Below are 16,281 nucleotides of genomic sequence, written 5' to 3'. Positions count from 1 at the left end.
GTTTTTAAGGCAAAAATTAATAACAGCGGGATTAAAGGATTTTTTAACTTTTTAAATTATTTATGTGTAAAAGTGAGATAAAACAACAATTTTTACAGACAAATTCGGATATAACGAAAAACGGTTATAAGCAACTACGTATATGACGAACAATGCTATTTTTTCAATGCCATTTTTGATAGTTTTCTTATACACAAATCAGAACAAAATCATGGCCAAACACGGTCAATTTAGTATAAGTCTATATGAAGTGAGTTTAAGAAAAATAAGATATTTATTTCTGACTTTTTGTATTTTTGGTCGATACCCAAAATGTTTAAGCTATATTTTATATTAAATAAATTCCTCTCGCAATTGCCAATCTATTCCATTTTACATATCTTTATATTTGGTTTATTTTTCCGCCGTTTTAAATACATTGAAATATGCCTTACAATATAGATATATTTTTTTAGTTCTTCTTCGAAATTCTCACTTTGACTGCAATTTAAACCGCGATAATGACGCTATTTTGAAAAATATCATTCATATTAATAAATTTTGACATGTTCTTTTTTTAATGCCAACTAAAAAATTATTATTATTAAAAGTTGCAAAATCGACTTTTTGCCCCAAAAACTGGGCAAATTACCTATAGTGCAGTGCTGAGAGTTTCGTAAGGCAACTTGTCGACGGAGGCACAAAGCAAGTAGCATTCTGTCATCCATGCTATGACTTATCTTAATAAATAACAAGTAAAAGAGGGCAATAGTCGGACGGAGCCGACCATGTGATACCCTACGCCACTTCCCCTGGTCACTAGTTTTCCGAGGAATTTATTTTCGTAATTTGTGAGAATATGCCACCAGAATTTTAAACACAGACAAAAAATAAATTTTGATATTTTTTCCGCAAAAGTTATGGTCAATTTGAAACGCTTAATACTATCCGAGCATTGTCAAAAATTATTGGCACTATCCTTGACCAAAACTCTTACTTAGTGCAAAAATTTGTCAGTACTGAACTATAACTACGATCTCTAGCGTGATTATGATTACACTACACACAATTAAAACTAAGGGATCCCAGTTTATACTGGGGTGTAACTGTTATCTGGCAACGTACATTAACATATTTGACTTTCAATGCAAAGGTCAAGAGTTCCTTTTCTAAATATAACTTACGTGGGTAAAATGCGTCTTTCTGGAATAAAGCATCCCCTTAATATTTTGTGGTCATCATCAAAAACTATAGGGGTATATTCTGGTCTGAACCCGACCTCCATACAAAATTTAGTGACGAATGGTCCTTAATTACTATTTTTAATGAACTGACGGACGGATGGACACACATCTCAAAATCGCGTTATCTCGCCGAAATATGCATATTTGTATAGCACATGTGGGGTCTACCACGAATACTTTGCGATTTTACATGAATTTTCGGAAAAAACAAACTTATACGATGGTTACTAAAAAACCTTCTGACCTAGACAACACGCAGTGTCGCCAGGCGTCATTTGACATTTGGTTTGACAGTTTTTAGCCTAAGCGTACTCAGGACAGTTTCACATACGAAAATATTTTGAAATGTTTACAGTAACTTGAAAAAATAAATTTGCAAAAAATGGAATATACTTGTGAACTTTTTCGTCCGATAACACTGCTCAACAAAATTGAGGAAGTTGAATGTTTCAACCAAAGTTGTTGTTGTTTCTAAATGAAATCGGCAAGCTATTTTCAAATCTGGTCACGGTTTTTCTCCATCAGCTCTTGTTCATGATATATAGCTCAAAATCGGTTTTTACGAGTTTCACCCAGAATTTCGTTATTTTCGGATACAAACAAATATTTTTTGCGGGTTTTTCGACACTAATATATTAAGAAGATGATATACGCTCGATACAAAACGTTTTTTGAAATAATTGTGGCGGATATATATCAAAAAATATAGAAAACATACATACGATGCATCTTGTAAAAATTGGATATTTTGAGTACTTTAAGCTGTAATTACGTCATCGGGGGAAGTCATAGGAGCTTCATATGGCATTCCGGATATGCTTATGGTGTCTACTATATAGTCCTGTATTCAGATGTATAATATAAAGTTCATAGCGCCCACGATTCGCCCATAACCTAAAAATCGTCATGAAGGCTTTCATTTAGAAACAACAACAACTTCGGTTGAAACAAAAGTCGTGTTGACCAGTGTAATTTTTCACAACTTTTGACGTGGATAATCACGCCAAGAGAGAATCGATCAAATTAAATCTTTGTATGTCGATAAAGAACTATCCTATAGCACTTTGAACAACTGGTTAAATGTATTCAATCGTGGCCGACACTCGCCAAAAAACGAAGTTCGTGAGGGTTGTCCAAAAACGGCCGTTGTGCCAGAAAAAATTAAGCCGTGTGTGAACGGATAATTCAAGAACGCAGTCGCATTCTTGGGCATTTATGCCACCAACTAACTTTTGGTATTGCATGAACACTTGCCCGCAAAAATGGGGTTTTTCTCGTTGGATCCCCTGTCGATGGGCGCATGAAAATTCAAAAAACATTTATATGATGGATCCAGATGACGAATCATGGAAGTATGAGTATGAACCCGAAAAATAGCAGCAATCGCCAGAAGATGTAAACAACCCAACACATGGTCGTATGTCAAACTGTCCTGAGTACTCTTAAGATAAAAACTGTCAAACTTTGCAAAAAAAAAAAAATCAAATGACGTCTAGCGACACTGCTTGTTATCTAGGCCAGAGAGTTTTTAGTGGCCCTCCTAATACCCTTTCCACATTGTGGTGTAGGGTATAATAAACTATTTCTAAGTTATGAATTATTGTTGGACTTGTGACAAAGAGTCTCTCGATTACTGTTTTGCTCTTCCGCTGCCACTAAATGCTCTGGGGAGTGTATACATTAGAGTGATGACTTTTGGGTTTTCATTTAAGATTAGATAAACTTCTACATATAAGGTAATGCATTAAAAAATCCTCACGAATTTTTATTTATATTTTTGGACAATTTTTTGAAGTCACTGTAAGCATATACCTCGCAACAAATTCCATTACAAATAATGGTTTTATAGTACTTTTTGTGTCACCCTTATGATTGTTTAAGGTTGTTGAAACGCTAACATGTGCACCACCAAAAAAATTGTTTACCTACGGTGAGCGTTAAACACACAACTCTCCGTTTTGTAGTCGGACACACAAGCTCTCTGCCACCGTACCCATTATTTAATAAGGCGTAAATTAAGTAGTTTTGCGTTGTAACATTATGATATATGATATGATGTCACAAATTATTTTTCAGCTAACTGGTAATGTAGTAAGTAGGTTATTTGGCTCGTGTGGTAGAGCTGGCAAACTATGGATAGTCGGTCTATCGTTTTGATCACTGGCGTAAAGTTTTGTTTATATCGCGCTCAGAAGCAATTATGATTTAAGTAATTCGCGACAGATAAACCAAATTACTTGTTTTGGTGTCCGAAGTAACCTTTGTTTCACGACAGAAATCAAAGCAATCATACTGTTTTCCAGCTCTATCATGTGGGGCCCAATTTTTAGCTGGGTATATTATTCAACACAAGCATTACACATAGGATCTTCAATTATACATGAAAAATAAATATTCACGTTGTCATTTTTGAGGATGAATCTGACTGAGAAGTTGTCCTTCATGATGTAGGAATTGTATAAATATTGCATTACATTGATTGCACGCTAACAGCACTAGTTGCTTCAGGCAAAGTCGATTGTAGCTGCATCTTTTCCCTATAGTATTTAAGAACTTCTGCGCGGACCAATTGACTACTGAAACAATGATCCTGCCATACGCACTGGCGGCTGTACTGACATACTGGACAAGCGATGTAAAAGCTAACACAACTTAACGAGAAGTAGGTCTGGCATTAGATTTGTTGTTAAATTTTACAGATTATGGACAATTAGGATAGAAAAAATATTCTTTAACATCATTTGTATCTGCTCGATGAAACGTTAAAAGGCTCAACCCTAAAAATTTAACTCCAGAAAAATATTCAAACTATAATCACGGATTATAATGGGTAATACCCGATTAACAATGCAAAATAAACAAAAAAGTTTATTTTTCCTTCCCAATTGTATGTACATATGTATGTATGGTATGCATGTGTATATGTACATATATTGACAGTACATTAAAATGACTTCAATCCGACAACATATACATTTGAGTATATAAAATAAACAAAATGTTAAAAAATAAAATAAAATTGGACAAGAGTATGACTGTTGAAATATCTATGTATGTGATGACTTACCGTTGGTGTATTGAGTAAAGGTGGTAAATTATTTAATAAATTCGAAGATTGTATATCAACACGCACTGGTGGCGCAATTGTGGTCGGTGGGGCCGGTGTGGCAATGGGTACTAATGTGCCAAGCTGCAATGAAAAAAAATGAGAAAAATACAATTAAAGTGAAATCAATATATACGGTTTGTATTTCGAGGTTTTTTTCATAGAGTGCCGATATAAATGTTGTGTATACTTTTTTATTGAAAAATTGTTGTTATGTTCTCTTTGGCATAAATTCATATACTCACTATTATTTAAATAAATACATATATAGCTTTTTTGTGTAAAATAAGCTAGTGGCATCTGACGAACGGATGGGAACAAATATACCCCAAATTGTCTGAATGCTATATGATCTTAACCATTGGTGCACAAATTATTAATAGTATTTAAGGTTTTTTTAGGTTTTCAGGATTTTGCTTGGAAACCGCAAGTACTATCGAAATGGGACTAAAGAAAATGTTATAGAGAATTTTCACTGCTACTACATTTTTAGTCCCATTTCGATAGATTTTGCGGCTTCCAAGCTAAGTCCGAAAACCTAAAAAAAGAAAAATGTGAAATTTGAACGCGATTTATTTAAAAATGCCTCCAGCGATGTTTTTTTGTTCTTGTATTTTTCCCATCTATAAAATTTGTTACTTCAGAACCGAAGATTTTATACCCTTCCGATGATAATCCCTGTAATATAACTAATATGGGGCGTCATCCTTGTTCTTTCCAAAAGATGAAGAGAATTTAATTTTTTTCGAATTGAGTTTTTGAATCCTCTTACAACACACCATATTAAATTACAACAATCTCGGTTTGAACATTTCACAAAAAACCTCGAAATACCTATAATGTGGAAATACCGGTTCATGAGCGCTAGACTGGATACGTATGGATAGTATTTTGCGATGAGTTTTTCTAGGAACAAAAAATTTCACTTCCGTAGAAAAATGTGACCAAAATCTTAAAATACTGCCTAATTAATGCAAATTGGGAATACCGTAATAAGAAGGCTATATAAAACGATAACTGATTCCGATAAATTTCATGGGGAAACTTTTATGCTCCAACAAAGATTAAATATTAAATTTCAGCCATTTCGTTGGGATATTGAGGACACAGCCTTCAAAATACCGAAAACCGGGAGGTACAGATCTATGGGGGCTATTGAAGACGTGAACCTCTTTCGATAAATTTTACACACCCACACCCTACACCACACTGTGGTAACGGGTATCGTGTCTTTGTGCATTAGTTTGTAGCATGCAAAAGGAAACGAAATAGACCTATAGTTCCTTTTGATGATCTTCATAGATTTAAACTCTGAGTTGATTTACACCTGTCCGTTTGTCTGTCTGTCCATGTATTTTTGTAAACAAATACAGATCGCATTTATTTTCCGATTCGCATATAGTTCCGATATATTTTTTTGGCCAAGGTGAGGCATTGATGGAAGAAACAAGCCATATCTGCCGAATTTTGACAAAGTCAACACGTTGACAACAATTGATAGTTTTACCTTAATAAGAACATGCATTGTTTATATTGACATCTGATAATTATAAATTAAATAAATTATAAAAATTATAAATATAAATTAAATTTTTGATGGGTAGGGATAGAAAACATATTAGTTAAGAAGAATCTGAATTTTGGTACTGATACCTGAAGTAGTTTCTGCTACATGAGGATTTAAATCCGACAATTTTAGTTAATACGCATGTTTTTTTTTCTAAAATTAATAAATTATATTATGCGTTAATATTTAAAATTTAAATGTAACGGTCGCTGCAAAAATGGTTCCTAAGTTCTATAGGTATGTAATAAACTTGGCTACACTTTCGTTTGCATGTAAATAGTAATCATATGGTGTTTACATTTACCCAAACATGTATTACTAAGATTATTAATTTTCTGAAGCAAATTTTAAATTGAGTGGAGTGGGAAAAAAATTGTATAAAAGTGTATATCGATATTTTTTGCTGTATGAGTAGTAAAAAGTGAGTACTTCAAATATATAAATGTCCCAGCTGCAGAGGTTTGCAGACGAATGTGTCATTTCTCATTTTCAGCGACCACCTCACTGAGAGGATACTCCCTTTTATAACAAATCGTTTTGCAGTGTTGGCTATAGCGCGAAAACGAATGAACCGATCATCATATATTTTTGTGGGCTTATTAAGTACCTAATAATCTTGCTTTAAAACGAGAGACTTTTAAAAATATCAATTTTTAAAAAAAAAATTGTGAACAGCGAATGTCAATGTTCGATTTTTTACAAAAAATTGACCGTTGTTTGACCACTAATCGGTCAAAAAAATTTTTTTAAGGAAATTTCTCATATATAAAGACAAGAGTTTGATATATTCAATATGCTCACAGACAATATGAAGACTAAACACCAAATTTCAGTCATATCGGGTGGATATTAAGGCCACAACACTCAAAATACCGAAAATGAGGAGGCACGGTTCTATGGGGGCTATATGAAGACGAGGACCTATACCAACATATTTCTGGTGGAAGGTTATAAGTCCCCCAACGGAGACTTAATACCAATTTTCAGCCATTTCGATGTGATAATCAGGCTAAAACCTCCAAATTACCGAAAATCGGGAGGTCCCGTCCTATGGGGGCTATATGAAGGCGTGGACCTATGCAGACGAATTTCAATGTGAAGATATAATGCCCCCTACGAAGACTAAATACCAAATTTCATCAATTTCGGTGTAATAATGAGGCTAAAATCTTCAAAATACTGATAATCGGGAGGTACCGTTGTATGGGGGCTATATCAAAACGTGGACCTAAGCCCACAATTCTCTGTTGGAATGTTTGATACCTCTGCCGAAGACTAACCACAAAATTTGAATACTTTCGGTTGGTTATTGTGTCTAAAACATTCAAAATACCGAAAATCGGGAGGTACGGTTCTATGGGGGCTATATCAAAACGTCGACCGACCAGCCCAATTTTTTGTCCTGAAGATTGTAAGTCAATAATAGGTACGTGTACCAAAATTGATGCACCTACGACAACTCCTTCTATTTTTGGCCACAGTTAATATGAACTCGCGACATTGTGCGACATAATAATGAGTTACAATGTTGAAGGATTATTTGGAAAAATGGATTTTTCCAATGTTTATACAGCTTAGCCGGATTAACCCAGTGGGTTTGGGATTCAAATGTCAATTCCAAAGCGTAAACGTCAAACAAATCCTCATGAAGTGGGTTAACCTGGCAAAAAAAACTCTAATGTAACGTTACTATTAGCCCTTTATAGAGATCAAAAAACTGTAATACGCAATTTGTACTTGTTTTAGCATTTTCAATATAAAATATACCATATATAAGTTTAATCTAAAGTTCCAAATATGCCAAAAATGTAGTAATGGAAATCTGGTACCAATGTCTCCATATGACCCTTTATATGCTATTGACTCACTACCTCCAATGTCAACACATGGTCCCTCAGCAACTACTGACATACAAGTTGCACTGTCACTAGTGACTTTCGAATCAAATGTTCATACAAAATATCTATAGGAAATTAAATGAGTTGTTTGTCAGTAGTACTAAGTCAGTATAGATTCACTATTGACATTTCCTACAGGGAAATAAATAATCGGTCTAGATTTGAATATTGTTCCCATACATACATATTCACAGCGGTGTAGGGTCCCTGTAGGAAGTGTGGGGTCATGTGTTGACATGTCGCCACTTTGTCTACTAATATGGTGACAAAGTCAACACTTTGTCACCAGGTTATCAACTATTGATACCTTTACCTTAATAAGAAGAAACATTGTGTATATTGACAGATGATAGCCCAACGAAGCATCCTTTTTTTAATTTTCTTAATTGTTTGGCGTAAAATATTTTTTGCGGTTGGTGAAAAAAATGTTTTTGTAAAAATCAATAAAATATCGTGAAAACTTAAAGCATATAATTTCAATAACAAGTATGAGCAAAAGAAAATATAAAAGACATGTGAAAAATAAACAATTCTATAGCAAAGTACGAATTCTGAGGCGACAAACAACCTTGGTGGTGAAATTTGGACAATTAGACATTATGTGGAACATTTAGAGATGATTGTGGAGCCTGATGTATATATTGTCCCGTCTCGCTGGAAATGCTGAATGCAACTAAACATAATAATGAATTACAATGTTGTAGAATTATTTGGCAAAAATCGATTGTGAGATTTTTCCAATGTTATACAGCTGTAATAGGCAAGCAAATTTAAGGATATATTTTTTATTTATTTTCAATTCCTAGATGTTATATCAACATTCAGTGAATCGCCTGATAAAACGTTAAGTGCAACAGAAGAAGAACTGTTTTAAGCAGACAAGTGATTGGTGCGACTTGGCCAAGAAAATAAAACGAAAACGTTTTTTATTATTTATATGTTAAAATGTTTAAGCAGTGTTTAGGTTTGATACATTCCAACTCAACTTCCCGAGCTCAGTCGATCACGGATGCTGATTGACATCATCGTGCATCACCTCAGCAAGTTCCCTCTGCGGAGACCGTAGAGTGTTGATGCTAACGAGCGGTGGATGTTGAGTTTTCTCTCATTGGAATATGTAAATGTAGTAGTATAAATCGACTCAGATCCTCTGCGATCGCTGCAATCCTCTGCGATTGCAAGAACCTCTGCGTTCACTTGTCGACCAACCTTTGAATAGTTAACTTGTCGCGTATTAACTCTAACGTCTTCGCGTTTTCTAACCGGCCTCTGTCGCCACCCCAGATTACACTTGGTAATCTTTGTTGTACTAACAGGCCTGTGTCGCCACCCCAGATTACAAGGTAATCTTTGTTGTTGAATAGAAAAGAAATACATCAATAAACCAGCATTATTTAATATTTAAACTGATACTGCTTGTGTTTTATTTTCTTATTCTTTTCACCCCCACCGCTCATCATTTCTTTTACCGAGTTATCGAAGCCTATGGATTTCCCCTCCCTCACCTAAACATTGGTCGCATCGAGCCAGATAGAAGCCAGTTTTGTTGTTGTTGCCTCTCTCTTGGACTATAATTGAAGCTATTGTTGTTGCATTGCATGGAGAAATCAGATTAATTTGCATATTACTAACACCAGGTACGTAAACTCAGAATTCCTTAAAAAGTGAGCTACCGCGAGTGTTAGTATTTTTCGTTTGAGCATTAAATAAATAAATTATTGGTCGAATTTCAATCGCCCTACACGTGTGAATTAAATTCGTTGCCTAATTTCGCCTATTATACAGTCCACACAAATTGTTGAAATCGTTGTTGTACTGATCATCCAACGTCGCGTTGATCATACGAATCACTATTCGTGTTGTTGTTATTCTTGTTCGATTTGCTCGAAGTTATTAGTCTCACCATAACAACAAACACTATCCTTCCAATCGCCTTTTATTGTTGTTAAAAAAAGTTCATATTGGTCGACTCATATTAGCACTTCTTGTGTTAATAATTGCTCTCCAAACATCTTAGTTGTTGCTAAACTTGCAAATTCTTAGTCGATGTACTGATCACCCTACGTTGCGTTGATCATACAAAGCATTCGGGATTATTTGTCAAATTCTAATTGTGGATCTTCTCATTCTACATAACTGAGAACTTTGCAAATATTTTTTGTAATATTTGCAATAACAACATCGTTGACTTCCAATCAGTCTTGCTCTCGTGTTGTCACATTATTACCCGAACTGATTTTAACTCTCCTTACTCTGATCTTATCATTTGAAAATTTGTTATTGTTTTTGTTATTCCAAAAGGTTTTTTTCTAACGAAGCCTTTTTGTTGAGAATTTGCATTGGCAAATTTACAATAACAACACACATTGCCTACAGTCACATATTGTCGTTTGGTTTACTTCGTTATTACGATCATCTCCCACCAAAAAATATTTGGCGTTGTTATTCCTTTTTCGTTTTATTTTAAAACCCTTTGAAAATTTGCATTGGTAAATTTGCAATAACAACACTCCACCCAAATTCTCATTCCTTTGGTTTATTTGTTGTACAGATCGTCCATCGCCAACCAAACACATTCGTTTGTTCTATTCTCCTACCTTTGTCTAATAGGTAAATCTACTAATTTGAGAAATTACATGGTAATTCTACCAACAACGTTCCCGCCTTTTTAAGCGTCCCTTAAAAAACTCTGCTGATCCTCTGCACTCACTTGCTTGGTCGTTTGCAACGTCTGTTGTTCAGTGGGAGCTTCGCCGTTCACACATAGCCATTTCTCTGCTAGCGTCGCTTGTGTGGTTAGCACAGTGGGGTAAAATCGCACAAATTGTTTTTTTTTTAATAATTAATTTTGAAAATTATTTTTCGATAATTTTTTGAAATCTAATTAATTGGCAGTAGGGTTTTTGGAATTTTTGGACAAATTCACCCTACACTCGACATTTATTCCACATATTTCTAGTAGAGAACATACGTGAAAAATATTTATTTTTTGACATTTTTATATTATTTTTGGAGTTTTACTTACAAATTTTGGAAAATTGTTAGACTCTCCGTAGGGAATTTAGTATTTTTGGACAAATACACCCTACTTTTGGCATATCTTGCACCAACGTATCAACCAAATAAGATATATTTCTTGCAAATTATTTTATCTGCGTTGATTTTCTTGGACAAACATTTATTTTTCAGACATATAGTTTATTATTCGTTCGAATTTTTACAAATACACCCTACACTTGGTAGCACCATATACATTTTTTGTATATTTGAGACTTTTTTGCAATTTCACCAAATTAAAGTAGTTCTTGTTCGCCCTGAGGAAGTTTCTTTAAATTTTCACCTATTTCGCCCTACTTTAATTTCAATTAGCTTTACATCTTGCTGTTGGAGGTTTTTGTGGAAATTTCTTATTTCCTTTGAGCTATAGCAATTTGTGTCAACTGAATTTCCTCTTTTTACCATTCCTCGTAGTTTGTTGCAAATTAAATTGTAGATTTTCGGAGATTTTTGCGCATTTGCATTTCAAAATGTCAGTCACCCCATACACTCGTTTTGTTAGAGCTTCGGACATTTTTTTGAAACGTGTAGCATCGTTGGAACAAAGTAGTGAATCCAACAATAATGTATATTATTTCGAAATCCACAGTTCTGAGTTTCAAAAATTGTGGTCTAAAGTCAAAAGCAGTTATGACGAGTGCAAAAACTGCCTCACGACATCTGAGACTGCACAGGATGATGTTATTGATGTCGTTGAGAAAAAGTATGGTACATGCTACATAGCCTATATCCGGTGTATGTCCACAATTAACCACCATCTTGAACGCCTTAAATCTTCAGGCACTGTCCCTAAGTCACCTGCTATAGTTCCACCAATCTCACCACCTCTCAATTCTGGTTTGCATAAGAGTTCTCCACCTAGTGTTTTGTCGAATGTTCCTCCAGTAGCACCCCCATCTAATCTGTTATTGGACACAACTGTCACGCCTGTTCCTGTGCAGTCTGCTTCCTCCTCCGTACCCGCTCCACCAGAACCTTCTTGCAACACCACAACCAGCCCTAGTGACCCTGTCGGTACTCATAGCTTTTTGTTGCCACCCCTTGATATCGATGTCTTTAGTGGAGACTTCATGTCTTGGCCCACGTTTAGGGATATTTTCAACACACTATTTGTGGAAAATTCGCGTCTGTCAGACGTTGAGCGCCTCTGCTACTTAGTGCAGAAAACCACCGGTGAGGCTCGCGAAATCGTTTCGAGATTTCCACTCACCAATTGTAGTTTCCCTTTAGCGTGGAAAGCTTTGTCGGATGCGTATGACAATAAGCGCATCGTGGTGAACAACTATATCAAAACCTTGTTTGATATTCCCATTTCACCTCGTGAAACAGTTTCGGGTTTGAAAAAAATCCAGCGAGGGATTAATAGTTGCCTTGCTGCAATGGCCGTCTATGACGTCATTACGGATCATTGGGATCCAATAGTTGTTTATATTTGTTTGCAAAGGTTGCCAAGGTTAACTTTGACTCTGTGGGAGCAAAGTATCAAAAACAAGTCGTCTTTGCCTTCTTGGAAAGACTTAGATGCTTTCCTCACAGAGAGGATACAAACACTGATGTGTATCCAAAACTTGTTCGGACATCAAGTCACAAATTCATCACCTAGAAATATTGCTACATCTAATCGGGCCAATAATTCGTTGTTTCCAAATGACACTTGTTCTAGTAAATTGTTGTCGGTAAATAAATCCAACAATGTATCATCCCCTCGATCAACTAATTTGTTGAACACATGTTGCTCCATTTGTTCTAATCAGAGGCATGTTTTACGTCTCTGCCCCAAGTTTGCTAAACTTTCTTTTGAGGACAAATTCTTGATTGTAAAACAGCATAAATTTTGCATAAATTGTTTATCTCGTGGTCATGCTGTTAAAAACTGTAACAGCAAACATAGTTGCAACTCCTGCAAGCAAAGGCATCATAGCCTTCTCCACCGGCCACAAAATAATAAAGTTGTTGCTTCGCCGACTTCAAAAACAACTTCGGCTTTTACAAAAGTCAAAAGTCGGGTATTCACTTCCTCGTTGTCGAGATCACACACCTCTCCGGTTTTTACAAAGGTTGAAAATCGAGAACCTCCTTGTGTTTTTGATAAAACTAAAGTCAATCACCCAGTTCCTAACTCCTCTCTAGATAATAATGTGCTTTTGGGAACCGCGAAAGTGAATATTGTCCATAATGGCAAATCGCACACTGTCCGTGCTATTATCGACCCATCTTCGGAAATTTCAATTGTGTCAAAGAAACTTAAGAAAACTATTGGGTTTTCTACTTGCCCTGCCAGATCTTCCTCTAGTAAATCAAAATCTGGTACCCCAAGAGAAGTTTGTTCTCTTCAGTTGTCTTCCCCTAAAAATACCTCTAGAATTGTTGAAACTAAAGCATTAGTCCTGCCTAATGTAAAGGGGAAATTGGTCTTACCTCCACATATTTGTAACTTGAAATCTCAGGTTCCTAATCTTGATTTAGCGGATTCGTTTGATGACAGCCCAATAGATTTGCTACTTGGCGCTGATTTATACCCTAAAATTCTCGAAGCTGAACCGCCAAAAATCGTTTTGGATTCGTTGCTTGCCCAAAAATCTATTTTCGGGTACCTCCTCACCGGTTCAGTTCCTCCCGTATCAAGTGTCTAATATCGCACACGAAATTGAAATCGACCACTTTAGAAATCACCAAGTGAATAATTGTTAAACGTAATAACTTAAATCGCTCGCACACTATCTTGAAAATTAATATCGGTATATTGTACATAGCTCACTTAGGAATCTGAATTTACGTTCTTTCCTAACATTTGAATCGAATATATTCCAATTTTGTAATAAAATGCTAGACAATTGGTCTAGCATGGGAGGCGGAATGTTTAGGTTTGATACATTCCAACTCAACTTCCCGAGCTCAGTCGATCACGGATGCTGATTGACATCATCGTGCATCACCTCAGCAAGTTCCCCCTGCGGAGACCGTAGAGTGTTGATGCTAACGAGCGGTGGATGTTGAGTTTTCTCTCATTGGAATATGTAAATGTAGTAGTATAAATCGACTCAGATCCTCTGCGATCGCTGCAATCCTCTGCGATTGCAAGAACCTCTGCGTTCACTTGTCGACCAACCTTTGAATAGTTAACTTGTCGCGTATTAACTCTAACGTCTTCGCGTTTTCTAACCGGCCTCTGTCGCCACCCCAGATTACACTTGGTAATCTTTGTTGTACTAACAGGCCTGTGTCGCCACCCCAGATTACAAGGTAATCTTTGTTGTTGAATAGAAAAGAAATACATCAATAAACCAGCATTATTCAATATTTAAACTGATACTGCTTGTGTTTTATTTTCTTATTCTTTTCACCCCCACCGCTCATCATTTCTTTTACCGAGTTATCGAAGCCTATGGATTTCCCCTCCCTCACCTAAACAAGCAGCATTGTCTTTATTTACTAATTTTTACTTATGTGGAATCTTTGGCTTAGCCATTTAAAAAGATAAAAATGCTGTAATACGCAATTTGTAAATTTTTAGCATTTTCAATATTATTTCTTTTATTCTTTAATGAAATATAGTATGTAAACAAGTGTGTAGCTTTATCTTCTTTCTTATTAAACGTACTATATAGCTGTTTTATCTATGAAAAGTTCCAAATAAGCTAAAAAATTTAGTATTGAAAATCTGGTACTATTGACTCACTACCTCCAATGTCTATACTGACTCACTACCTCCATTGTCTATACTGACTTACTACCTCCAATGTCAATACTGACTCACTACCTCCAATGTCAACATATGGTTCCTCAGGAACTACTGACTTACTGTTGACATACTTGTTCCATTGTCAGTACTGACTTCGAATCACACGTTCATACAAAATGTCTATAGGAAATTACATTAGTTGTCTACAGTTTGTCAGTAGTACTGTAGACAATGTCAGTAGTAAGTCAGTATAGATTCACTATTGATATTTCCTACAGGGGTATCATATAGTCGGCCCCGCCCGACTTTGATCCTCTCCTTACTGGTTCACATTGAATCACTCAACTGAGTAAATTTCGTTTCAATTTTAAGTTTGTATGGCATTTACGTATACACATATGTACGTACATATATCCTCATCATCACATCATTACTCAAATACTAATGAATACTGCTTTTGTGTTGTCTATGCAAAATTGTTGATCTGATTAAGCCCACTGATTGTCCGTTATGATAATTAACGTATCTTTCTTTCATTACCATATTCAATAGTACGATTTATGTTTTAAATTGCCTTCGATAACTTTTATGAAAAGGGGAAATTTACATATGTACATATGTATGTATGATTACAATAAAAGTTGAAACTTAGATTGTATCACAAGCACATTCACGTATTATACTACAGGATATAGAAACTAAGATTTATACAAGTTTTATTAAGACGCAAAATCACATTGGATGCATATAAATTAGATTTGACGATGATGATATGGAAATCGTTACGCCATTATCATTTTTTCCACTTCAAAGAATGAAAAGAAGTGGCATGGAATGAGTATAATATTCCAATTTTCACAAGGAAGAGGATGATATAAAAACAAAACGATGGCTGAAAATGATGTATAAACATACAATTATGTTCAGTCGTGGCTGGTTTCGTTTTTGAAAGATACAATATTTGGTTAGGGGTATAGCATATGCGATTATGAACAAACTACACATTTCAGTTGTGTGTGTGAATTCTGTTATACTTTAATCTATGTGTAAATCTGTGAATCATATTTTATTAGTGTGGAGCAAAATTTGTGATGCTTGATATGACTCAAGTAGCAACCCAGTAAACCAAAACAAAGATTTTCGATCGTCTTTGATAGACAATGGGCATTTTACTAAAGTTTCTACATTTTTTTAAGTTTTTAAATTATATTCTTCTTGAATGACGGACATTCATGATAAACCAAATCAAATACTTAACTTGATGAAGTTGTTTGGTGACAACTGAAACTATAGTATTCCCTACACTCCGCCCGCAACTAATCAATTTCATATCCACTGTAAAACATTTTGTTGTTATTCAAATACTTGAATACAACAAAATATGGACTAAAGCTGAAATAAACACAAAGATGTAAAATTCTGCAGTCCAACAATAAAAAACGCCAACAACAATAATAGGCATCAGCACGGCCTTGTTGATCAATGCGTAATGCAAAAACAACAACTTTCTCGTTGTTTTACCCCCGCTTATTGAAGCAACAATCATATGTTCGTATTCTTTGCAAAGCAAAGACGACATAAAAACAGTGGTGGATATGAAATTCTTTAGTTCGACTCAAATTGTAGGGTAATCAGCTTTAGGGCCATATAGCAAATTTCTCATTTTGTTTAATTTGCTGGATGGGCTTATTGACCTGTTTATCGATACAGAGTCGGCGGAAAAGGGAACTGATGAAGTTGTTTGGTGA

At 35.3% G+C, this 16,281-nt stretch overlaps 1 protein-coding gene across 21 annotated transcripts in view; it reads right to left on the bottom strand.

Moving 5' to 3' along the window:
* Positions 1-16,281, bottom strand: part of LOC141404308 (uncharacterized) — a 1,008,861-nt gene that overhangs the window by 132,117 nt on the left and 860,463 nt on the right. For all 21 annotated transcript variants that reach the window (XM_073987798.1, XM_073987800.1, XM_073987780.1 and 18 more), the window contains one exon: positions 4,291-4,413. In XM_073987798.1, coding sequence (XP_073843899.1) covers positions 4,291-4,413 — 123 coding nt within the window. The remainder of the gene's footprint in view (positions 1-4,290; positions 4,414-16,281) is intronic.

Source organism: Musca autumnalis, unplaced genomic scaffold (genome assembly GCF_047663935.1).
Source record: "Musca autumnalis isolate F117 unplaced genomic scaffold, ASM4766393v1 scaffold_4, whole genome shotgun sequence".
NCBI classification, from domain to species: Eukaryota; Metazoa; Arthropoda; class Insecta; order Diptera; family Muscidae; genus Musca; species Musca autumnalis.
The sequence above is the reverse complement of the archived record's forward strand: the minus strand, read 5'-3'. Positions and strand labels throughout refer to the sequence as shown.